Genomic DNA, 24538 nt, shown 5'->3' with positions numbered 1-24538 from the left:
GGCTCTCGGCGCGGCCTCTGGAGCCTCCAGAAACCCCCCCCCCCCCACCTCCCTCCCTCCTGCCGTCACCCTCTCCTGGATGTCTCCTCATTACTTGATAATGTATTCACGCTTATGCCTCCGCGGCGCTCGCCCTGGCCTCGTAATGGGAGGAAGCAGTGAGCTGTTCCAACGAACCTGGCCCAATTTGCACTTCATTTTATTAACAAAAAAACAGCCAGCCCGCTTTCGTTTGGCGGGGCCTCGCCAAAGACCGCCGGGCTCCAGAGTGCATCGCTGACAAATTTCCTGCAATGTGACGACAGGATAGAGACTCTCAGCATCAGTGGGGTACCTCCGCCGGCCCGCAGGAGATGCTGTCATTATGCATGTTTGCAATCATGGGAGCTGAATACCCTGGCTGGAAGTGAGGAAGAGGACTGGCGGCTCGGGAGGAGAGGGGGGTAGGGGGGTAGGGGGGGCGGAGAGAGAGAATGAATGTTTCTGCTCCTCTGCCGTGTTTGGAGCTTTCTGAAATGCATGCGCTATCATCGCTATGTTGTGTTTACCGCAGCGGGAGGCAAACACAGAGTCAGAGAGAAGAGGCGCGGAAACGCCAGACACAGTAAAATGAGCAAAATACATATATTAGGAGGACTCTCTGCATTCAGCACACATAAGCTGTGCAAGAAAAGGAAAACTCATTTGAATAGAAATGGAAGATGAGCAGGGAGTGTGTCTTTATATCAGCGTTCATCCCTCTCTTTCTGCCCCCCGACCCTCTTTTTTTTTTTAACACCCCATGCATGAAAATATCCAGCCGAAGGCCCGAGACGAGTTTAGCTGAGAAGTCAGGATGTCAGTGTTAATTTTCTTCCTGTTGCTAAGGAGACTCTCTCTCACACAGAGGCCCTGATTCCCTCCCCCATGGTCACTGTGCTTTCAGTCAAAGAGGCTTTTCTCTTCCCCGAGTCTCCTCCGTTGTGCAATCAGACATTGAGGAGCATCTCGGCTCCGGGCTGCTGCGTGGGCCCGGAGACCCCAACATCTGGGAGCTGTGTTGTGTTGATTTCCATTGGGAGGGAGGGAGCGAGGATGGGATGTCTCCCCAGTGAGCGATTCAGAACAGCTACTTTAACACACAGCCAATCTTCTGCTGTGATTATCACGCTTGTGTTTTTGTGGGGTGTATTATACGGGAGTAAGACACCCACTTCCCAAGTGTCTGCAGATTTTTTTGCATGGTAGCCACCGCATTACGGGTTCATTGTTCACACCACCACTATACTTGAGCAATACTTGATTGCTTTTAAGCAACGATCGTCACACTTTTGGGTGCGTGTGTGTTGAGCGAATTTTATAGCAACACCAGAGGGGCAGTGCTTTCCAGATAACAGATGGAAATTTCCCACAGGGCAGACGGAGAGACAAATAAGCCCGAGCTTTTATGAACAATTTAAAGCAAAAACCACGCATCCCGCCCCCCGGCTCTGCCCTACAACAAGCAGGCACCATATGCGCAACATTCTGTCCAACGGTAGACCTTCAAAATAAAAGCATGCAGTTTCAGCATACGCTTCTTGGCCCACGTGGTGGTTTATTTCACCTTGTGACCCGTTCCACTGTAGTAACCACTGTACCTGAAAGGGTTAAAAGTCATACTAAAAAAAAATAAGCACAGCAACTGCGATGCTAATTTCTCGTTGGCCAACGGGTACGTTAATGGCACCTTCTGAATTCTGTCAAGTATTGCGAAGGCACGTGACATGATCATGAAAAATAATTTTGCTATCATCTGTGCAGTTGAGAGCATCATTATAAGAAGACAATTGGGGAATTAAAAAGCATATGACACAGTGTGAGTCAGTACTGTCGTGTGGTTGTTTTTCTTACTATGTAGCTGACTTATCCCCATTTGGGTTGGTGGAAGTTGATTTGAAAGAGCAAAATCAACAAAACCTTCCTTTTGTTGTAAAGAATTTTATCTTTGACACACTCATAAGAATTTTCTTTTCTCATCCAGGGAAATGTTTCTCAATGAATTTCACATTAGCAAGGCATTTAAAGCAATCATAATGACAGTCCATTGAAGTTTTTTCAGAATTACATTCAAATTACACCGAGCAGCAAAAACAGCATGAGAGAAAATTTGAATATCCCTGACACATTTTCAACTCCATGATACACTCAACGTACAAAATGTCATCTGCACATTTTCCACAATCGCGCGCTTGGCCATAACGTGAAAAATGTTTACAGGGAACAAATGTCCTTTAAGTGAATATGCAGGGCTGTTCCTTGAGGAGCCAGGCACAAAATGACAGGGATTTCACTGCTGAATCCTTTTAGCAGGACATTGACACATGAACCAAGGCAAAAAAAAAAAAAAAAACGGAGGAAAAACAAGAGCAGGAATGAGGCAGCGATGGGTGGGAGGGGGGTGAAAAAAAAAAAGAGTAGACAACCAATTTGGGAGTAATGCAACTAAAAACTGACAAGTGTAATTTCATCCATCTGGGCCGATGTGTAAAAAGCGCTGGCCTGAACATTCCCCATTCCCCTCTGATTGATCTTCCCCGAGTCTGAAACACCTATTATTAGCCACCAGTCTAATAGCACCAGGATGGCTCGGCGCTCTCCCAGGGGCCAAATCTCCGGTCATCTGCCCCCTCACTCACCACAGCTGTAGAAGCCAACCAGGGGGAGACGGATTGGGAGGGGGGGAAGGGGAGGCTTGGAGCTGCCATGAGGGGATGCATGGAGGCGTACCTGTTGGGGGAGGTTTGGGGGGGCAGGGGGGGGAGGGGGGAGAATTGGTGGGAAAGGGGGGGTGAGAGAGAAAGTGATTGAACATTGGCAATGTCGTTGGGGGGAGAGGCAAACACAACATGTAAGTCATATTTTCACCACGTTACATTCCAAACATTTCACGGCAAGTCTAAAAAATGTTCATGCAAAAGTGGAAATACTGAAATCGTGATGTTGTGGTCTCAATTGAATCACGACCTACTCTTACTCTCGCTATTTGAATGGCAACAAGTGGATTTGGAGGTTAATTGTATCTTCTGCCATCGAGTGGAACAATGTTCAATTGTTCTGTCGGCCACTATACTGTATGTGGCTGGCATAGACAGGTCAACAAAGATACCTTATTTCTCATAAAGGAACAATGTTTGGAACAGTTAGAGGAAGACTTTTTCGTCATATTTGTTAAAACTTTCACGATGATCTAACATTAGTACAAAAAAATATTAAAAAATCGGCCGTCTCTGGCCCCTTCGTAATTGGAATTTAATTTGATTTCCAATAAACCACCACGTCTGAAGAAAAACAACCATTCAGAGGCACCCTAGAGCCCCATTGTTAGCCACAACTGCTACATTGGTAGCATGATGTTTTCATAAGGGAGTGCTCCTGTAGGAGCAGGGAAGGAAGGGGGGTATTGAAAACTGAGAGAAAATATGAGATAATTTCCCAAAGCACGTTGGACTAGAATCATTGTGTTTCCCCTACAAATGAAATTGTTTTATATTTGAATGGGGGGAAAACACAATTTGGTATAGTGGATATTTTAAAGAAAATAATTTGAGGCTATGATTCATCTTATGAAGCTCAAGTTGTAAAGAGCTTCCTCAAGTTTAAATGAAACAAACTGGAGCCAAAACTAATGATTTTCCTCCTAGTTCCGATTATGAACTACATGATGGCATTTTCCCTCCGCAATTTAATTCCCTTGGAGCAAGCTCTTCCAAAAATAATCCGCTCCTTAATGAAATCATAAAATTACCACCTTTTGAATAAATGACCCCATTCTTGAATAAACTATAGCTTTTCACACACACCCCAAAGAATTAATGATAAAAGGCAATGTTCCGACACTCAATCGCAGAGAGCAACATGGAGCATAAATGCTGATCGCCGCCTTGCCCTTTTTGGGGTGATTTTTTTTGGGGCTGCATAAAAGGTCGCAAGTCTACTGTTAATCGGCTCTTCACTCACACTGATTGATTGGGCCCTCGGGTGAGGCCTAATGCATTTTCAAGGGCAATGATGACAATAATTGGCTACCTTCACTTCACCAAAATGGACAACGTCGTAAAAAATGTATCCACTCAACACTGAAAGATCAGATGTAAAAAAAAAAAATAAATAAAAAAGCTTCCATCAGTGTTTTTCAGGCCATGCCATCATAATTATGATATTATGAGGTTACGGCTGATATGGAAACGATAAAGGCCGAGAGTGTTTTTACATCTTTCCTGTACATAAAAGTGACGTTATAAAGACATTTTGGTGACTATTCGATGATTCTTTTCAATGTTGCTGAAGTATTAAAGAGTGGCCGGGTGGAAATTAAATATAATAACATGGTTGCAAATATTTGAAAGCTGATACGAGGGCAGTTTCACGTAGGAGGAGATTGTTGGCTCTTAAACAAAGGTGAAGCTATCGCCTGACCGGGTTGTGCCATGAGAAACAGAGCTCTGCGTTTCAGCAGGTGTGACTTCCTTTCTCTTTGCTTCTTTTCCACCTCACTTCACATTCTTCAGCTCCTCGGGTTTGCAGTGCAGCGCTGAACATTGCATTTCCTTCTGCGGGGCCACTTATTGCTTCATTAAAACAGTGGCCGCCAACATGTCATCCTATTCATTTCATAATCTTTTTCAAAAGGGAGTATATGATGATGAATGAGCTCCTGAGACTTATTCTGCTGTATTCAAGATATGACGTTTGCATTTGCTGGTATATTTGCAACATTACGATATCATAAAATCCCAAAGGAATCATTAAATATGAAGCATTCCTCATAAAAAAAAAAGTTGCCATTGGATCCGAAGCTCTCGTGGTTTCTTTGCCAAATTTCAACAGTGTATTATAACCTCTCTTCATGGGGTCCCCAATTATCTTGAACCATGCAGTCCAATTCCTGAGCCCACCTGCTGTGGACTCCTCCAGTCAGAATATCGTCACGTGCTATTAATAATAATTTCCTTCCATCGATATAATTCCATGCATATTCTAAATAATAATGGGAAAACAATCTTTTGGGATGAATGTGCTCAAGTGGCAACCAGAAACATAATAATAATAATAATAATAACTGCTTGTCTATTTGTTTTCCTGTTATTCCAGTGTGCCATTAATGCACGCCCAGGGGTTAATAATTTCTCCAGCTGTCAGATATTCTTTATCAATTTTCCCCTCCCCCACTGTCTGCATGATGAAAAGGTGCTCTAAATATTCAGTTTGGTTTAATGAGTGCATGTGAAGTAGGCCTGGGCCTTGGACAGCATTAGAGGCCAAGCATGTCATTTGCAACCTCTCGGTGTAACAAAAAATAAATAAAATAAAATAAGATACATGAGTGAGGGGCGTAGGGGAAAAAAATGAAGAGGATTTTTCAGCTGAAAGAAAAAGGTATCTTTGTTTGGGCGCCTTTGTTTACTAGGGTGACTCTTTTTTTTTTTTTAATTTCAGACAAATTCATCGCAACGGCTTTCAAACAGGAAAATGGAAATGTTGCTTCTGCCCTCTATTTCAGCGTCCTGGCAACAGAGCAATTTTCTATCATCAAGGATAAACGGCTTCGAACAGTACATTCTGGGAAAAAAAAAAAGAAAATACAAAAAAAAAAAAGAAGCCTGTGATTGCTGCCCTTCCTGTCTGTTATCTAGCGACCAAATCCTCTCCTTCATAGCGACCACTGTGCTCCCGCACATGATAATGTCGTGGATTACATCGAGAGTGGGGAAAGGGGGTCCCATGCCGTGCAGCACGCACGTTTCAGAACATATTCCATTCCTGCTCCATGTTTCAAGATTTCCGTCGCTCTTTTTTTTTTTTTTTCCCGCACGTCGGCTGTGTGTCTTAATAGAAATTGAAATGAAATCCACGAGGATCAGCGTGTCTTTATTTGTCTCGGTCAACTCGTGAGCGTGCACACACCTGCGCCATGGAGATGATATGCCAATGAGTCCGCTTCGTCGAGGCATAATACATGTCATTTTCCACACACCATTTACGTTCGTTTGTCAGGACGCTGCACATCAAAACGTTTGCGTCATTTCGGTGCGTAAAAGCGGTGCGCACGCCGTTTGGCTAAAAAATAAAAAAAATAAAAAAAACGCGTGCGTTCAGGGGGGTACGCACGTGGTCATTTGTGACTCACGCAGTGTGTGTGTGTGTGTGTCGCCTTCAAGGTTGTCTGTGACACGCCAGTGGGGAGACATCAAGTCTCATAAAAGCCTCTCGGTTTTCTCTCTTCAGTGGCAACCGCCGGGCCCCCTCTGCAAGCCAAGGGGGTGGCTTTCCGCGCGAGCCAGTCAAAAACCACAGTCAACACTATTCTGGTGGAGATGCAGCTCCCTGTTAACGCACACATATGATTTACACTTGGGGCCACGCGGGGAGAGGAAGACGCGCGGTGGCGCGCTGTAAACAAGTTTGAGCGTTTATTTCACTTTCAAATATGGACAGTAGCTAATGTTTTTTTTGTTTTTTGTTTTTTTACAAAAGCAGGTTGGGGTATCAGGGGAATCCCTGGACAAGTGATTTTAAAGAGTCATTCATCAGTGTTCATAAGACAGAGCACTTATATTAAACAGCCATTGATTGAGCTCCGGGTCAATCATCTACTTGCGGGAACTGATTTTTTTTAACGTGAAGTTGAGCGTTCTGAGCGTTTTGCCGAGCTGGAATTTGACAAAATAATGAGCGCATGCATGAACTGTGATAACAATGCACGCATTGTATCGTTTTTTATTGTATTTCTAAAATATCGATACCGCACGGGGGGGTCTGTTAAATGAGCCCTGGTTGGGTTCTAAATTTCTAAACCAACAAAGTGGAGCATCGTGTTCTCACACGTTGAAACGGCCGTTCAATATATCACCACCACCTTTAAAACAGAAAAATCGACTCGAATCGCAATTTTTAAGATGGTTATTTTAAAAAATATATGTTCAAGCTGTAAAATCAAAGACAAGGAATAGTTAGCAACAAAATTAGCAGCACCGCAAAAGACGATTAACCTACCTTCAACCCTGCTCCCATCCGTCTATTTTATTCCGATAAAAAAAAAATTAAACTACGTTGGAAATAAATCCCCGTGGATGTGTCGCAGCATCGCCCGCCTGCGTGCTTCTCATCTGGTCTCCTGCTTGTGTAAAAATGATGATCCGGCAGCCGAGTTGTTGCACTTTTAAATCGCAGAAAGTAAATAACAACCGCAGTTGACGATAATAGCAAGGTAGCAAGTTCTCGTTAGGCGGAAAAGTGAAACTAAACGCCGCGTTAAGACGACCGTTCTTGATAAGAGGATAATTGAGGCGACACAGGCGTGTAATTAGGGTATAATTTATGCTATATCCACTTTTATTCCAACCTCCCAAAATAAAGCCAGTCCACCATCATTACGGGGGAATTATTCTAAATTTTATGGCTGCAATTTGAGGAAAAGTGTGCCCGCTAATCAAATAGGTCTTCGCAGTACCTTGACTGAGCGTAATTACAGTATTTTCATGGCCTTTTTTATGAGATGATTTAATGCTACACTCCACAGAGGAGAAAAAAAACTAGAAATGGTATTCTTTGATTTAAAAATTTAATTTGATTTTGTAAAGAAGCTCTCGGGCCTCATTATCGTGAGAAAATATGACACGTTATTTTGGAATCCCCAAGTCACCCATTGCATTTTGGGGGATATTGTTATTGTTAATGTAATTATCAGCTGTGCCGTGTGCCTGTTTCTTTTCAATCGTCAGCCCAATTTGATGGGATAAATTGTTCTAGTAAACAGGGAGGGCTGCAAAAGGGGGGCAGGGTGGGGGAGGGGCGAATCTGTTTCATGATCATTGTTAGGGGCAGTGCAAACATGAAGATGTTATTAGTGGAAATAAATGTACACAAATCGGCTGGTTGGTCCTACAAGTCAAGATAGGATACACCACATCTTTATTTACTTTGATATATATTTTACATACAATGTATATGTTAATGCTTTTCCTATCAGGGAGTAAAATAAGAGTGCGACGCGATTGGGAAAAATAAAATGAGCACATATGTGCTGCCGGTTCGTGATGCCGGTGCACAACAATGTGCATTCTCGTGCGTAATTCGGTTGTTTGGGTTGGGCAGAAAAAGAAAGTGAAAAGCGATAAGGGCAATTCCAAGCAGCTCAGCTTGTCTGTGGGAATTAGGCGTCTTTCCCATCCCGTGTTTATTATCCCCCCCCCCCCCCCGCCTCGAAGTTGTAGTCGGAGCTGGTAAGGTGGGTTAACTCCAGCTCAAGTCTCCGTGAAGCGCACAGCCCCTGCATGATGACGTTGCGGCCGGATGACCAATAGGAAGGCGCTGCCCTTTGGAGACAAACCATTTTACTTGTAGTGTCTGCAAGCAAGGGTGCGATTTTAGCAGTAAAAAAAAGAAAATCTTCCATCTCTTCTAGCCTACCTTGAGCGAGAATTATCAACCGGACGGAGAGATTAAAGTCCCTCGTGGTGGTTGGTGGTCGTGGTGGCGGTCGGGGGGGGAAGCCGGGACCTGATCGGAAAAAGAGCAGCGCGCGGTAAAGAGAGAGAGAGAGAGAGAAAGAGAGAGAGAGAGAGGAAGCCGATTCGGTCTTGAGAGAGAGGGGGGTGAGTGCTCTCAAGGCAGGAAAATTCGATGATGACCATGACTACGATGGCTGGCGGTCTGGAGGCGCAGGACTCGTCCAAGTCTGCTTTCATGGAGTTTGGCCAACAGTCACACTCGCAACAGAACTCGCCGTCCATGGCGGGCGCCCACTACCCGCTTCACTGTCTCCACTCGGGAACGCACCACCACCAGCATGACAACACCGCCGCCTATCCGGCCGGCAACACCTACAACAGGTCCCTAGCGTACCCTTACGTGAGCCATCCGCACCACAGCCCCTACCTGTCCACCTACCACAACAACACGGGAGGACAGACGAGGTTAGACGGCGCAGGTAAGACCAAAACCGCCTCTGATTAGTATTATTATTTTGTCCGCCTCTATTGCGCCACCTCCACGCGTGCGTACAAGCAGTCAAATAATTCGATTATCTTCCCAGAGCCGTCCTTTTATGTCGGACGTTTAATGTCCTCCTCACCTCCCCCTCCAAAAAGAAACAACAACAGGGTGTGATCATCTGTACCGCGCAAACCGCACAACCACGCGAACAGAAATGCAGGCAGCCTTGAATGTTGTAATTAGCATTTAATTGACACGTCATTAGCGGCGATATCTGGGAGGAAGAAAAAAAATGACAGCTCAATAAAAAATAAATTAAAAAACGGGCCTCACCGGCGCGCGATTTCGCCGATTTAGACATTTGGAAAGTGTTTTTGGATGATCATTGCTTCTCTTTTTGTTGCAGAGCAGCAGAAGACGACAGTGATTGAAAACGGGGAGATTCGTTTTAACGGCAAAGGGAAGAAGATCCGCAAGCCCAGGACCATTTATTCCAGTTTGCAGCTCCAGGCGCTCAATCACCGTTTCCAGCAAACGCAGTACCTCGCCTTACCTGAGCGGGCCGAGTTGGCCGCCTCGTTAGGACTAACACAAACGCAGGTAGAACGAATTCTGCATGCATCTTGGGAAAAAAAATCAATATAGGAGGGGGGAGGGAGGTCGTGGATTCATTTCTAATTGCATTGCATTTTTTTTTCCTTTTTTACAGGTAAAGATTTGGTTCCAGAACAAGAGATCCAAGTTCAAGAAGCTACTCAAGCAAGGCGGCAACCCGCACGAAAGTGACCCCATGCCGGGTTCCATGACCCTCTCCCCACGCTCCCCGTCCATCCCGCCCATATGGGACGTCTCGGCCACATCCAAAGGAGTAAACATGGCAGCCAACAGCTACATGCCGGGCTACTCTCACTGGTATTCATCCCCGCACCAAGACTCCATGCAGAGATAGACTATGGAGGCCTCCGGATGCGGCCTGGAAATTTGGGACGGATAATAAGGAGGGGACTGTTCAGTGGCGTTATCACAAAGTATATATGACTGTACTGCTGTCATCCGTCACCAAATATTGTCAGTGACATTTTGAGCCAATTTGGGCAAAGACTGACTCACACGTGGACTTTGTACACTGCTTTATTATTTTATTTTTATTTTTATTTTTGTTGTTATTGTTGAAATCGTGTGTCTGTAAATAGAATCAGCCACTTCACTTGTACATACACTTTTTACGTTCTGTCAGATCGAGTAAACCGTGACTCAAAACATGCTCTGTGTGCTTTAAAAAAAAAATAATCCAAACAATTCTCCCTCATATTGGGCCAACATTGCATGCAAGAAACGCGCCACGTCGATCTAAAAAGCGGTAATAGGCTATGAATGCTCGAGCGAGGAAATGAACTTACCCTGCACCGCCGTTGCCTACATTCACCTCCAAAGACTCTCGCCGCACGCAGGTCATTCCACCCTCAATTATTGGAAGTATTGACAAAATGTTTTCTGCCGTCTCTCCGTCCTAATGCAGGCCGTTAAATGCCAAGCTCCGCGGGATCGATGCCGAACAAAGCAGCCAGCTGCAGTGGCGTTCAATATGAAGGAGATATTTGGGACAATTTGCGGGGTTTTTATCCAAGTGAGGCTTTTTTCCCCCTCTTTCTCATAAATGCAGGCATAATTAGGGTAATTTTTGATGTAGCCCGCTGATTACAGCGTTTTTACCGTCAAAGATAATTACCTGTAATTTTCTACCACTTTAATACTAAAAGGCATCTTTATTTTGGTTTGGAGGTAGTGCGGATGGAACAAAGAGGGGAAATTATTCGGTTATTCATACACAAATTGTCGAAAAGGAGAGAGCGTTGGGGATATTATCTGAGATGACGACTGCATGGTGAAAAGGCTCCATGCAGCTGTCAAAGTCGCGGATGCCCCACTGGCGCACATTCAGACTACCTGGGGGCGCGGACACACACACGCACACACACACACACACACACGCACACACACGCACGCACACACACACACACATACACGACAATCCGTCTGCATCATCCGGCATGTGTGCCCGGCAAGCATGTACCAAAGCCGTATAAACATCCGAAACATCAACAAGATCCACAAATATCATACATAACACCTTACATCGTCGACTAAAGATGAATAGATAGTAGAAAAGATAATAGAGCTAGATGGTAGATAGCTAGCTTGCTAGTTAGCTAGCTCGCTAGCTAGCTAGATATTTCATAACGTTTGTTAATGTTTTATATATATACATATACATATACATATATATATATATTTATATATTCTGGTTACTACAGGTACTATATGTACCTCCCGAGTGAGGGCCTATCCAGTGTTTTTCATCATATATTATTGACGTCTCTATGCAGCCTAATCTGTCAACCACAATGCAAATTGGATCGATTTTAGCATCCAGAATGCGAAAAAAAAAGGTGAACCCAGAGACAACCTTACCTTCCTCGTGCTTCTCACCAAAAACACGCAAATGGCCAACGTGCACCGCGTCGGTGGCTCCGTAAGCAAATCCAGGTGGGAAAGTGTTTGCACACCGTGGTAGGCTCTTATATATTGGCTGCAAAATTAGCTGTTATTACTGTCACTGTTTAGTGATGGCGAGTTTGGGAGAGAGGAAAGGAGGGGAAAAAGGGCCCTCTACAATCAAGAACCGTGCGCATCTTTGCAAATTATAGGTAATTGTCAATGTCCAGATTATGATAATGGGGCGGCCCTAATCCTGCATGGAGAATAATTATTGTGGAGTGTTACAGTTGGAGCTGTCCAGTAAAACTAGCAGTCATTATTTTTTACTCGATTTGATGCAACATAAAAAATAAAAAATAAATAGTGGGGTGGGGTTTGGTAGTAGTTGAGTGGAAAATATTCGGTTGGGAATAAACGTGGGCTCTCCATTTAATGGCACCGCTGTGTGCATGTACTGCGTGGACATGTAGTCGTCTGATTTAGGATTAGGACGACAGTTTATACAGAAAAGAAGGGTGATTCCCAAGCATCAGGTGTGCCGTATATGGGGAATTATCCAATTTCATTTCATTGGTCCAAAAATATTTGTTACAAATAATGAAGACTTTGCCATGTCGTGACAGGCGTGAGGAGCAAGTAAATCGCGTTCTACTTAATTACGGAAGAAGTCAAATGAATTTTTGTTTGGCGTGCTTTTATATTTTTGAATGTAAAATACAAAATAAAACATCTCCTAGATTCTTTTTTTTGTCGATTTCAACACATATTACTCACTAAACTAAAATATGGATTGTCGTAGAAAATCTAATGGTGAATCTTGGCTCTACAAGACAACAACAGTGACCACGTAAGGATCAAAAAACAGGTTTGTGTATCAGGTGGAGGTTGCGTGGGTCAAATGTGACAGCGTGTGGCGTCTGAATAAACGTGAGGGAAAGGGAGGGGGGACTAGGGTGCATTTAGTGTAGATTAAAAAAACGCATGCATGATCTTTTGTGCGCATGCCCGGGGAAATTCAATTAGCTCCATTTCAAATGCTTAAATGTGTTTTGTAAGTGGCAAGGTTTATTTAGTGGTTTCACGGTGGCTCTGGCTGCTAATGACATGGTGACGCTGCGGAGGATTTCGCCTTCTGTTTGATTTTACCCGGAAGGTGGGCTGCGGCCGGGAGTGGCAGAGCTCTGGAGCCGGCCTACCCCCACAGGAATGCGGATTGTCTCAGATCTCCGTGGCGTCCCACAACCAAGCACCCACCCACCCACCCAACACCTCCCTCCCCGTCGCCCCCTCGCTGCCATTCAAAGTGTCTAATTGCGGAGGACACAAAGCGAGGGAGACTGCAGACTGTCTGCAAGCACAAAAAAAAAGAAAAAAAGAAAAAGATTTCGGAGCTGTCGTGTGGACAGCAATAAAATCAATAGTCATGACAAATGCAATGAAGAGAAATGCATGCTTTATGTTGAAGAACAAAATGTGCAATAAAAGCCTAGGTTTCCCTTCTAAATGATCATCTCTGCGACAGATTTGTGTTAATGTGTTTTTTTAAAACGTTGCAAATCTATAAAAATGGAAATAAACGGCAGGGCGTGCCAAGTGAAACATAATCTGAATAATTCATCTCGCTACTGCAGCTGTGATTTACAAGCATGTCATTAAAAAAAATCTCACCTGAGCCAGATTTTTTTTTTAATGGCTGTGATATTTGGCCGATTTTCCAGGTAAATCCGCAGGGCAGATAAGACGGGAAAATAGAATCGGAGCTTGCAGAGTTCCATTGTCCATTTAAACGTTTAATAGTTTTCCAAAAAAAAATGCAATAAATTACATGCACACATTTACACATTTTACATGTTTCTTCTATGACTGTCAAATACATTGCATATTCCCCTGAAATGTCAAAACGAGTCCCATAGAAGTTTTTTTTTTTTTTTTTTTTAGAAAAAAATTAAATGAAACAACATTTTTTTTAATATAACGTCCCCGCTCCGAGAGCCAACGAGTGCTGTATCGAGTTGGGATTCTGCAGGTGGGCGGCCACCGAGCTTCCGACTGAGGTTGTGTACCACGACCCCGAGCTTTCCAAAAAGTTAGAGGCCGATGTGTTGAGGCTTTGCGACTGCAGGCTGTGCGGCCTGGCGGGCCCGTGCGTGTCCCACACGACGGGGGACTGTGGGGAGTTGCAGGCCATGGGGTCGCTGGAACTGGGGCTGTGTTCCGGGGGGAGCTCGCCGTTTTTCATGATCTTCTTCATTTTGGATCTCCTGTTCTGGAACCAAATTTTCACCTGGGGTAGAAAAAAAAACAGCGGTCTAAAGCAAAACTATAACGCAGATGTAGCATGCAGACGCGGAATGGAATAACGCACGTAAATTACGCACATTATTTTTCATGAAAATGAAGCATAAAAATCTGCGAAATGAGATATAACCAAATTTGTGATTTAATCTCACCTGCGTTTGCGTGAGACCCAGCGAGGCGGCCAGTTCGGCTCTTTCGGGTAAGGCCAGGTACTGCGTGTTCTGGAAGCGCCTTTGCAGGGCGGCCAGCTGGAAACTGGAGTAGATAGTCCGAGGTTTTCGCACTTTCTTCGGCTTTCCGTTCACCATTCTCACCTCAGGCTCGGCAATCTCCTTTTCTATACAGAATAAATATCTTCATTTTATTTCCTATTCCATCAACGACAAATTCAATTAAACCGTCATGTTTTCTTTTTAAAATGCGGTGCAAAAAATAGCCTAGCGATTTGATTATTATTATTATGAATAATAATAAGAATGAATAGTAAGTTCTTACCTTGTGGACTTGGTTGAGCTCTGCTGTAGGCACCAGCATACTGATGGTAGGCTGGAGTCGTGTACGAGTAGTCTGTGTAAGATTTGCTCGGAAAATTCCGAGGAGACGCGTTCACGGCCGGGTATTGGTACTGGTAAGCATTGAGCTGCTTTCCATACGACGCTGAAGTGGGCGAACAGTAGCCGTGAGAGACTCCAGCGGCCGGACTGTAGTAGCCAGAATCCGTGGCGGTGGACTCGGGTAAAGTAGGAGATTCCTGGGAAGGATGATGCATGGCGGAGAGTTGGAAAGAAGTCTGGAAATCTGCTGGTTTGACACTCGGGATTCTCCGGTCAAATACTCCAGTCATACTTCGGAAGGGAACGCTTGGAACAGTTCAACGAGTACAACAAAAACAAACCAAAAAATAAAAATGGAGAACAACAAACGAGGCGTAGAGGCTCCAAAGTGGTGTGGAAACTACACTGGCATTGTGGGAATAGTCTCAGGTCGTCGGGCTCTGGTGAAGACTGCAGCCAGGCGCGCAGCAAAGACTTGGTTAAATCCTAAACGCGCTCTTACGCACTGCAGGGAGGATCTGGTTCCATTGGCCAGGACACGCACACACAAACACACGTAAACACACACACACACGCACACACACACTCACACACACGCACGCGTGGTAACACGTTCACAACTACACTCACTTCACACTGGCAGCTTCCTTTTTGGAAGGGATTCACCCGGACATGACTGCACTTTCGTGTGGAAGCAATATAACTGTTTGCACGTGTTGCTAATTTATATCTAAACGTATATAAAGTTGGACATGATGTATACATCAACGAATTGTTCTGACTAATTCCATTCTAAATCATGAAACCTATTTACCGAATATAAACATAATATTACTGCATAGAAAACGACTGGAATAAACAAGTATAAGCAACAAAAAAAAGTAATTGTTTATTGCTTTTTTTGGGAACTATTTGTGTTAACGAGTAACTTCTGAAATAATACCCTACATCTCTGAAGCAACCATTATAAGCATATACACAAGATCAAATCATCACTATAGACCTCATCCTTTACTTTTAATTGCGTTTTTAAATGAATCACAAGCCAAGAAATGTTTTAAGCCCCAAACAAAGGAGACAATGAAGAAAATAAGGCTGCCATCCAGTGGTGAACAGTGACGACTAGTGTGCATATTGTGTAAGTGCATATGGTCTCAGAAATCCCAGTCCGGAAATACGTACATAACAGTACCCGGATGTCTTGCATATATTCAAAAACGTATGTTTAGTTATGTGGGTAAAATTGTCACTTAATTCTGGGAATCAGGCTTTTGTTCTTATATCGTAGTAGTGGTAGCAGTATTTGTAGTAGTACTACTAGTAGTAGTTGGTTTGTGACTGAAAAACAGCTACAGTAGGTACAACTTTCAAATATGCCGTCTTTTCGGGAGATAATTTAGAAACACTTGTATAAATCAAACTCCCACATAAATTTCAGGTGCAAACTTTACATTGCCTCTCAAAGAATAATTGGATATTTAACCTAATTTCATGTACGTCCTTTGACTGCTCGCCTCCATGACCCGGAAATGCTTTTTTCATAGCGAAAAGCGCGCCATTTGTAGTCGAGAACCGATGCAGCGCAGTGAGTTTCACATATACATTATTTATAAATTAATCTCATGTTTAGTAATTGAAACAATGTTACATAAGATTTTTGAAGGGTTACATTTATAGTTTAAAAAAGTCAAGACATTTCTTTCTGCTTCTTAATCCTTGTCAAGTGCATGACTTGCATCGGACGTCATCCACTGAATCCCCAAAATAGTTCCCCTCCTGCGGGGCTAAAAAAAATGCTCATATTAGAAATGCAAGTCTAAGAATAGATAGGTTAATTATAACATAATTTAAAAAACAGAACAAATATATAAGGATGGAAGAAAAAAATCAGTTCCGCGTGATAAAAGCGCAACAGGTTGAACCGAAGAGGGCGTAACCGAAGCCGGAAGTAAGCACAAGGGTATTCTCTGTGGATGCCGAGCTCCTTTCTGTGCTAGCTTCGCACTCGTAGTGTTTGTGAGTTGGGGGGATGGGGCCGCGCTGAGGATGAGCGACTCTGAGTATTTAGCAAATATAACAATTTCCCATCTCACATACCCATGTTTTTTACCGAACTACTTTTCCCACCACGCATGACTTTTGCTTGGAATTCGCCGACGTGAAGTGGAGCATTTTTACGGCCACGACAGGGGTTTAAAAGTCGACAAAATGTATCCCACTGGTGGAGGTAAGTGGTACGAGCTAAGCTAAACCATAGTTGCCAAAAGTGAACACAACCGTCAAGAATTTCGCCTTATTTTTACTCAGCACCGAGGGAAATTATTAGTTGATTGTTTTAGCAAGCTAGTTCACCCAAATTGTTGAACATCGGTTCAATGTTATGTGCAGCAGTAATTGGCGAGCAAGCTTAGCGTGCAACAACAAGCTGCTGTTAGCCAAGTTAGCTTCGAGCCAACCTCGTTCCCCCGAAACTTGGAATCTTCCAAATACTCGTTTGGGACTGGATGTGAAATAAAGTATCGTGGTTATTTGTACGTGTCATTTTAGTTAACGTTCACCAGATCAATTTATGATGATTGTGTATCACGGGTGAATTTGGTTTGCGGGAATATTTAGCGCCTGATCGTGCCATCTAATCTCATCACCAATTTTAGCTGAGGTAAAGATATAAATACGCTTATGTTACATACACTTTACTAAATCCCGTGCGCGCGTGCATTTGTGATAAACAAAGGTTTGGTGTAATTGGGTGACAGACAAACATTGCTGCTGTGGAGTTATAGTTGACCTAATTAATTAGTTCAGAATGGCTCTGCATTGTGATTTTTTTTTCCACGAGTAACTCGCATTATTATACCCATCACGACTAACAAGTGTATTTTTTGTAATTGTTTCAAAATATTTCTTCTATCGACGCATAATCAACGATTGCTTTGACATTTAAGTACTTGCACTTCAACTCTAAATTTATCTTACTGACTTACTTACTATTTGTCTTACTGTTTATTGTGCATGTTAAATTGCTCCATGTACAGCACTTTGTATGCAGCGATGGCTGTTTGAAAGTGCTCTATAAATACTGTTGACTTGACTTGACTTATCTGGAGTGGAATGGGTGGCTCCCGCTTTTCTTCAGATTAACAGGTTGTTGTGGTTCCTCTGGCCTCGTATTGATAAGATATATTCATTCATGTATTTGTACAACCTGTATGATACAAACAAAAATCTATATAATGTCATTTTTAACATATCTTTTTCATGTTTAGCTACAGAGATGTTTGAGGGGCCACGTTCTTCTGGGTCAGCGAGCTCTGGTAAGTTTCTTTAAATTTATGCATTGCCCAGCTGGACCTTTGGTAAATTCACATCTCAATGCAGTGGAATGCAATTTTTGTTTAAATGCAGAGGTTACAATTTTGAGGGGAGGGGGGTCTTTCATGTTGGTCGGATGGTGATCAATTTATTGCTTGTTTGTTTAAAAAAAATACACAAAAAGAGGACTTTGAAACAAAAAAAATCGCATATTAAATTGCAATTGCATTCTCAAGGGGAAAATTTGCAATAACAGTCGCTTCATTTTCAAAATTGTTCAGCCTTAGAATGTAGAACTGCATTTATCAGATTGGTTGGTTTCAGGTTTTGCTGGTCTATTCTTTATGAGCTAGCAAAAACTTGAAGGAGAATTTTATGCAAACCAGTCAGACCGCCATTTGGCAGTGTAATATGTAGTGCCAGCCTGGGGTTTCAAATTGAACTCTCCAAAGTTCATCACATTCCAATCTGTCGCGCTGGTGGGCTTCAAAGTTGTTGTAATTTCAACATTTTTTTTCCTCAGAGAAGAATATATATATATTTATTCCTGCCATAGTGTGTCACAATCATCGTTTTATTTCCATCACATTTTTTGACTTTGCTCAAATTGTCTGGGCGTGTCGTGTTTGCAAAACAGATGCCTTCATTTTCATGCCAACCCTCTTGAAGGTGTGTGTAACTCATGACACACTGGCCTGTAGAAGTTTCAATGCAAAGGTGTTATCACGAGTGTTAAGAGTAGCAGAAAACAAAGTTCCCTAATATCGTCAGAAACTGATTGGAAGAAGTCGGTGAACAATTAAGTCTAATCAGCAATATGACGGACAGGTGTGGGGTGAATATAGAGAGTTGTTCTCCCGCTGCCTTCAGTGTGACACGGTTTTCACCCTTTTCTGCAATACTCGCGCAAAACTGAGCGTCCCAAGTCACGCCACTGCTGACCAAAGGAAAAGCTGCCTTGAATAACTTGCTGTTATTTTAACTGCATGTCGCTTTCTGTTATAGAGCCGCCCTCATCCCCAGTGCCAGAATATGTGTTCAAGCCACCCTCGAGACCAGACTTTGGCACCATGGGCAGGACAATCAAGCTTCAGGCCAATTTCTTTGAGATGGAAATCCCCAAACTGGAAGTGTACCATTATGACATTGACATCAAGCCGGAGAAATGTCCCAGGAGGGTCAACCGGTGTGTACCAGTTTGTGCTGGCTTCTTTTCAATTATATTTTCAAATCTAAGGGGGCGTCTTTTTTTTTCCCCCTCCCCCTTCTCAGTGAAATTGTGGAGCACATGGTCCAGCACTTTAAGACCCAGATCTTTGGGGATCGAAAGCCAGTGTATGATGGCAGGAAGAACCTGTACACAGCCATGCCCTTGCCAATAGGCAGAGACAAGGTCTGTCCATTTTTTTTTTTTTTTTTTTTTAAAGGACGTCAAGGATATGCGCCTTGGGAGAACTTATCCCTTCATGATCTCCGCAGGTGGAGCTTGAGGTGACCATTCCAGGGGAGGGCAAGGACCGCAGCTTCAAAGTCTCCATCAAGTGGGTGTCGTGCGTGAGCCTGCAAGCTCTGCATGAGGCCCTGTCAGGGCGGCTACCCAGTGTCCCATTTGAGACCATCCAAGCTCTGGATGTGGTCATGAGACATTTGCCCTCTATGAGGTACGCCCCAAAACGTCATTTCTGATTCTTAGTACGCAGAACGTAGATCACAATTTTATCTGGATCATGGTGACATTTATTTACGTTGAGATCCCAGCATAGGTAGAATTGGTACAGTATGTTTAATTTTGATGAAGTTATGGCAATTTACGTTAGTGTAATTTATTTAAAACCAGTTTGTCTTTGAGCTGACATTATTAATGACACCTAATCATTTTTTACACTATTTTATTGGAATATATACATGCATAAAAATAAAATGGAGGACGCTCAGTGGCATACTACGACCACAACATTTATGTATTCCAGTTTGTTGGACTTGTCAAAAACTATTCCTTTATTCAGTCTTGATTGGAGCCATCCAATTTCTCGACTTTATGTGGCTGACCCCCCCCCCCCCCTTTTTTTTTTAGGTATACTCCGGTGGGTCGTTCTTTCTTCACTCCCTCAGAGGGCTGTTCCAATCCACTGGGTGGCGGTAGAGAGGTGTGGTTTGGCTTCCACCAGTCTGTCAGGCCTTCCCTTTGGAAAATGATGCTCAATATTGATGGTAAATTTCTGTCAGTGTCATCAAGTCATTTCTACAAATGTAAATTCTAATCAAATTTTTTCTTTAATGTTGTTGTTGTTTTTATTTATTAATTTTTGCAGTTTCGGCCACCGCGTTCTATAAAGCTCAGCCTGTAATTGAGTTCATGTGTGAGGTCTTGGATTTCAAAAGCATTGAAGAACAACAGAAGCCCTTAACAGACTCTCAAAGAGTTAAATTTACCAAAGAAATTAAAGGTAGGGTGTCCGGTGTTCTTTTTAAAAAAAAATTGTTTTTTGCTGGACAACATATTTGTCAGTGTCTACATTACTTGGAATCACAAATCTTGAACGCAATTCCTTCTTCCAGGCCTGAAAGTGGAGATCACACATTGTGGACAGATGAAGAGAAAATACAGAGTGTGCAATGTGACCAGAAGACCAGCAAGCCATCAAACGTAAGAATAATCTTGGGTTTTGTTTGTTTGTTTGTTTGTTTTTTTTGCTGGCATGTGTGTGTGTTTTAATCTCCCTCTGCTGTGTGTATTCTTGCTTAAGTGTCATAAATATAATCCATGACCTAGCAACAGAAATGCGGGGGGGGGGGGGGTTGAACATGTCCTCAGCTTCTGATTTGTGCATGTATGGCGCAGTGGAAAAGTTAAATGTGTGTCATGGAAGTCATGCAGTGTTTTCTCCCCCGTCAGCTTCCCCCTGCAGCAGGAGAACGGCCAAACTATTGAGTGCACCGTGGCGCAGTACTTCAAAGATAAATACAAACTCATGCTGCGATACCCCCACCTGCCGTGTCTACAAGTGGGGCAGGAGCAAAAGCACACCTACCTGCCTCTAGAAGTGAGTAACTACCAACGCAGCCAAGTAGAAGCTCATCCACCTCCTATTTTTCTCAAGCTAGTTGTCATGTGTGTTCCCAGGTGTGTAACATAGTTGCAGGACAGCGCTGCATCAAAAAACTGACAGACAATCAAACCTCTACAATGATCCGTGCCACTGCTAGATCAGCACCTGACCGTCAGGATGAAATTAGTAAACTGGTGAGTGAAATATTTGATGATTTCAGATTTTTGCTCAACCATGCGCGCTTTTAGGAATGAATGCAGCCAATTGTAACGGCCTCTTGTGAAGCTCTGAATTTTTCCAAGGTCCCAAAGAGTTAAAACTAGGTATGGGCCGAATACTGGTTTGATGGTTTATCGTGGTTTAAAAAAGTCACGGTTTCAATTCCCATTGATTCTGTCTGTCACATGCAATCAATTATTTTTCTTTTTTTAAGGGAATGTCCAAGTAGTGATCTCTATTATTGGCTGCGTGCAGAGTTGAATTTAGTTCCCGCCACTTAACTTTTTTTTTTTTTTCATCTTTCTAAACGAGCAGAGAGGGGAGGTGTGAGATGCGCACAGTGGACGAGGGACAGGGAGTTGTTTTTTTGAGAACTCTATAGTCAAACCATCGAAAATGCACACGTGCTTGTGTCCAGATGAGAAGCGCCAACTTCAACACTGACCCATACGTTCGCGAATTTGGAGTGATGGTGAGGGACGAGATGACGGAAGTGAACGGCCGTGTCCTCCAAGCACCCTCCATTCTGTATGGAGGCAGGGTATGTCCATCAGCAGTTGTAAGTACAGTGATTGTTTCAGATGGCTTCACGAGAATATCGTGACAGCACTTGCGTTTATTGTTGCTTCCAGAACAAGGCGATAGCCACGCCAATCCAGGGCGTCTGGGACATGAGGAACAAGCAGTTCCACACTGGCATCGAAATCAAAGTGTGGGCCATCGCTTGCTTTGCACCACAGAGACAGTGCACTGAACTCTTACTTAAGTGAGTAACATCCTAGGAGCGTTTGTAGTATCATGTACAGAGACATCTTTTTCTAACCTGGTTTTAAAAAATCGGCTGTTTTAGAGCATTCACAGATCAGCTCAGGAAGATCTCCCGGGATGCAGGCATGCCCATTCAGGGTCAGCCCTGCTTCTGTAAGTACGCCCAGGGCGCCGATAGCGTGGAGCCCATGTTCAGACACCTCAAGTACACGTACCAGGGCCTCCAGCTGGTTGTCGTCATCCTACCAGGAAAGACTCCAGTCTACGGTGAGGGATCCAGTCACACATTTCTGCAAACCTTACTTCAGTTCATGCTGTGTTGTGTGGTCACATTCAATTAATTCGGATTGTAGCCGAGGTAAAGCGTGTCGGAGACACAGTCCTTGGGATGGCCACCCAGTGCGTGCAGGTGAAGAATGTCCAGAAGACGACGCCGCAGACCCTCTCCAACCTCTGTCTGAAGATCAATGTCAAGCTGGGTGGCGTCAACAACATCCTACTTCCTCAGGGACGGTCAGTTGGAGATGCATCTCTTAAAAGTACACCAAATAGCATTTTTATTTTTTTTTACATGCCACCGTGGCTGGGCATTTTAATCAAAGTTGAGTACTTAAGGAGTGCAGACCACATATTTATTCCATAGATTGATTTGAATTCATAAATTTATGACAATGACTTTGTTTGCACCACACTTGTTGAGGCGGTTTTAGTGAAGTTGATGTGGCGAACTAAGAGTGTTTTGTAATTTAACAATCCTAGTTATTGTAGAAAAACTTTCATTGAAATTAATGGCTCATTTGCCTTTATTTGAGCGTAAACCTGTAAGACCAAAATGGTCATAATACATTAGATGTTATATGTTGCTTGTGTTGTGAAAAAAAACATGCGAAGAGGCTTTTTGGAAAAAAATTGCAATTACAATATTGAGGTGAAAAGATGCGGATTAGTTTACTTTTGTTGTTTGTTGTTCAACCTAACAAGACTGAATCCCTACGCAATACAGTTGAAATTTAATGTGGCGAATGCCCAAGTATTTACAACAAATGTTTCTGTGCCTTAGCTTATGCTTCTGCCCCAATATTTTATTTTAGGCCGTTGGTGTTTCAGCAGCCTGTCATCTTTCTTGGTGCCGATGTAACTCATCCTCCTGCGGGAGATGGAAAAAAGCCCTCCATTGCAGCTGTAAGAAACGTCTCATGGTTTGCGCTATATTCCCGAACCGAATTGCTCAATGGACCGCAAAATTGTCCCCCGCAGGTTGTCGGTAGCATGGACGCCCACCCCAGCCGATACTGCGCCACCGTTCGGGTCCAGCAGCACCGACAGGATATCATCCAGGACCTGGCCACCATGGTGAGAGAGCTGCTCATCCAGTTCTACAAGTCGACCCGCTTCAAGCCGACCAGAATCATCTACTACCGGGATGGCATCTCCGAAGGACAGTTCAACCAGGTGATACACGGAGCGGGCATAATGCGCAAATATGAGTAAGACGAAAAACAGGGTTTTGGGTGTTTTTTGTGGGGGCGGGGGGGGGGGGGGGGTTGGATATTGTCTCAAAATCTCTCAACCTGCAGGTTCTTCAGCATGAACTGCTTGCAATCAGAGAGGCCTGCATCAAGCTGGAGAAAGACTACCAGCCCGGTATCACCTTTGTAGTAGTCCAGAAGAGACACCACACCAGGCTGTTTTGCACAGACCGAAACGAGAGGGTCAGTATTATGGCTTTCGTCATGCTAACCTTGAGGAATCGTCTTTTTTTTTCACCATGCGCTGAGTAAAATGTGTTGCTGCTTTTGCGCAGGTTGGAAAGAGTGGCAACATTCCCGCAGGCACCACAGTGGACACCAAAATCACTCACCCATCCGAATTTGACTTCTACCTTTGCAGTCATGCTGGCATACAGGTAAAATAGGATTTCACTGATGACTGGCCGATCATATTTTTGAACCCATGTTGAGATGCAAACCTATACAAAGTGGTGTACACGCTGTAAGAGCCGGTAAATTAAAAACTTTACAATCATTGTACAAGATGGTGTTGCAAAAATAAGTGACCTGGTGCTACAGAGGCCTAGTGTTTCTCAGGTTAGGCTAGAGAGAAAAAGTGTTAATTATTTTGTCTTCAGTGTTTTGATTTAGCAGATATTTTCTGAAAATAATTATTAATACATTAATTAGCTTTGAGATCAGTCAATTTAGGTCGTGGGTTTTTTTTTCCCCCCCATGCCTGTGGAAAATCGACTTTAAACTGAAGATTTAATTTCTGCAGAATCAGGACTGTTCTCTGCGGAATCAACACTTTTTTTGTGCAGATTCCTGAGGGGACTTTGTATCGTGAGAAGTTTAGTTTGAAGAAGAAAATGGATTTTTCGACAGTAAACACAAAGAAGAATCTAGACAGTAACACCGTTTGTACAGCATTTGTGGGGTGGTTTGGCCCATGATGACCCCTACGGTGGAATTATTATTGCTACAAGCAGGATCAAAACTTTCTGGCTGCTTTAAAAAAAAAAAAAAAGAGAGAAATCGACTGCGTCATGCGTGTTTTGTGGGCATTTCTGTTAACGTGTGCCACCGCGAGCACGGACGCTGCATCATCACTGTCCCGACCGTGCAGGGTACCAGCAGGCCGTCTCACTACCACGTGCTCTGGGACGACAATCACTTCTCTTCCGATGAGCTGCAGGTGCTAACGTATCAGCTGTGCCACACTTACGTGCGCTGCACCCGCTCCGTTTCCATTCCGGCGCCCGCCTACTACGCCCATTTGGTGGCTTTTCGCGCCCGCTATCACTTGGTGGACAAAGAGCACGACAGGTGAGGATGACAGCGGCCGCTGGCCAGCGCGTCCGCAGCACATCGTGCATCCTGTGAGCACTCC

General features: G+C 43.6%; 3 protein-coding genes and 2 long non-coding RNA genes across 7 annotated transcripts in view; 2 read left to right on the top strand and 3 right to left on the bottom strand.

Annotated features, from left to right (window-relative positions):
- Window positions 1-1943: 1943 nt before the first annotated feature.
- Window positions 1944-7502, bottom strand: LOC147190759 (uncharacterized). The gene is made up of 2 exons (XR_015103806.1): window positions 7015-7502; window positions 1944-2748 (listed from the first exon to the last, which is right to left on the bottom strand). It is a non-coding gene; the product is annotated as an uncharacterized LOC147190759 (long non-coding RNA).
- Window positions 7503-7893: 391 nt separating this feature from the next.
- On the bottom strand, window positions 7894-10843 carry LOC147190757 (uncharacterized). Its single transcript, XR_015103805.1, has 3 exons — window positions 10356-10843; window positions 8431-8520; window positions 7894-8336 (listed from the first exon to the last, which is right to left on the bottom strand). It is a non-coding gene; the product is annotated as an uncharacterized LOC147190757 (long non-coding RNA).
- Window positions 8411-10215, top strand: dlx6a (distal-less homeobox 6a). The gene is made up of 3 exons (XM_086137441.1): window positions 8411-8950; window positions 9362-9555; window positions 9665-10215. Exons 1-3 carry the CDS (start codon window positions 8644-8646, stop codon window positions 9902-9904), a joined length of 741 nt encoding a protein of 246 aa, XP_085993567.1. The 5' UTR covers window positions 8411-8643; the 3' UTR covers window positions 9905-10215.
- A 2380-nt stretch (window positions 10844-13223) lies between the features above and the next one.
- dlx5a (distal-less homeobox 5a) lies at window positions 13224-14784 on the bottom strand. The gene is made up of 3 exons (XM_086136772.1): window positions 14248-14784; window positions 13905-14089; window positions 13224-13738 (listed from the first exon to the last, which is right to left on the bottom strand). The coding sequence occupies exons 1-3, from the start codon at window positions 14594-14596 to the stop codon at window positions 13421-13423; spliced, it is 852 nt and encodes a 283-aa protein (XP_085992898.1). The 5' UTR covers window positions 14597-14784; the 3' UTR covers window positions 13224-13420.
- A 1514-nt stretch (window positions 14785-16298) lies between these two features.
- ago2 (argonaute RISC catalytic component 2) overlaps window positions 16299-24538 on the top strand; it is a 17865-nt gene continuing 9625 nt past the window's right edge. Inside the window, exons 1-19 of one of the 3 annotated variants that reach the window (XM_086136530.1) lie at window positions 16299-16533; window positions 17573-17620; window positions 18624-18804; window positions 18891-19011; window positions 19098-19279; window positions 19693-19829; window positions 19931-20065; window positions 20178-20265; window positions 20515-20662; window positions 20743-20862; window positions 21306-21428; window positions 21520-21653; window positions 21738-21922; window positions 22009-22168; window positions 22747-22837; window positions 22913-23107; window positions 23233-23367; window positions 23460-23561; window positions 24275-24474. In XM_086136530.1, coding sequence (XP_085992656.1) covers window positions 16515-16533; window positions 17573-17620; window positions 18624-18804; window positions 18891-19011; window positions 19098-19279; window positions 19693-19829; window positions 19931-20065; window positions 20178-20265; window positions 20515-20662; window positions 20743-20862; window positions 21306-21428; window positions 21520-21653; window positions 21738-21922; window positions 22009-22168; window positions 22747-22837; window positions 22913-23107; window positions 23233-23367; window positions 23460-23561; window positions 24275-24474 — 2504 coding nt within the window. In that variant the 5' untranslated portion in view covers window positions 16299-16514. Of the gene's footprint in view, window positions 16534-17572; window positions 17621-18623; window positions 18805-18890; window positions 19012-19097; window positions 19280-19692; window positions 19830-19930; window positions 20066-20177; window positions 20266-20514; window positions 20663-20742; window positions 20863-21305; window positions 21447-21519; window positions 21654-21737; window positions 21923-22008; window positions 22169-22746; window positions 22838-22912; window positions 23108-23232; window positions 23368-23459; window positions 23562-24274; window positions 24475-24538 lie in introns of all 3 variants that reach the window. The other 2 variants (XM_086136529.1, XM_086136531.1) reach the window with 2 other exon arrangements.

This window comes from Hippocampus guttulatus, chromosome 18 (assembly GCF_054856545.1).
Source record: "Hippocampus guttulatus isolate MCC_2025c chromosome 18, RoL_Hgut_1.0, whole genome shotgun sequence".
In the NCBI taxonomy this organism is placed as follows: Eukaryota; Metazoa; Chordata; class Actinopteri; order Syngnathiformes; family Syngnathidae; genus Hippocampus; species Hippocampus guttulatus.
Note: the sequence above shows the minus strand (reverse complement) of the source record. Positions and strands in the feature narration are given on the sequence as shown.

Excerpts from the sequence above, each read along its gene's own strand:
- dlx6a (XM_086137441.1), top strand. The coding sequence starts at position 8,644 with ATGATGACCATGACTACGATGGCTGGCGGTCTGGAGGCGCAGGACTCG. Across the intron at positions 8,951-9,361 it reads GACGAGGTTAGACGGCGCAG|AGCAGCAGAAGACGACAGTG; the intron begins GTAAGACCAAAA and ends TTTTTGTTGCAG. Across the intron at positions 9,556-9,664 it reads TAGGACTAACACAAACGCAG|GTAAAGATTTGGTTCCAGAA; the intron begins GTAGAACGAATT and ends CCTTTTTTACAG.
- dlx5a (XM_086136772.1), bottom strand. The coding sequence starts at position 14,596 with ATGACTGGAGTATTTGACCGGAGAATCCCGAGTGTCAAACCAGCAGAT. Across the intron at positions 14,090-14,247 it reads AGCTCAACCAAGTCCACAAG|AAAAGGAGATTGCCGAGCCT; the intron begins GTAAGAACTTAC and ends TATTCTGTATAG. Across the intron at positions 13,739-13,904 it reads TGGGTCTCACGCAAACGCAG|GTGAAAATTTGGTTCCAGAA; the intron begins GTGAGATTAAAT and ends TTTCTACCCCAG.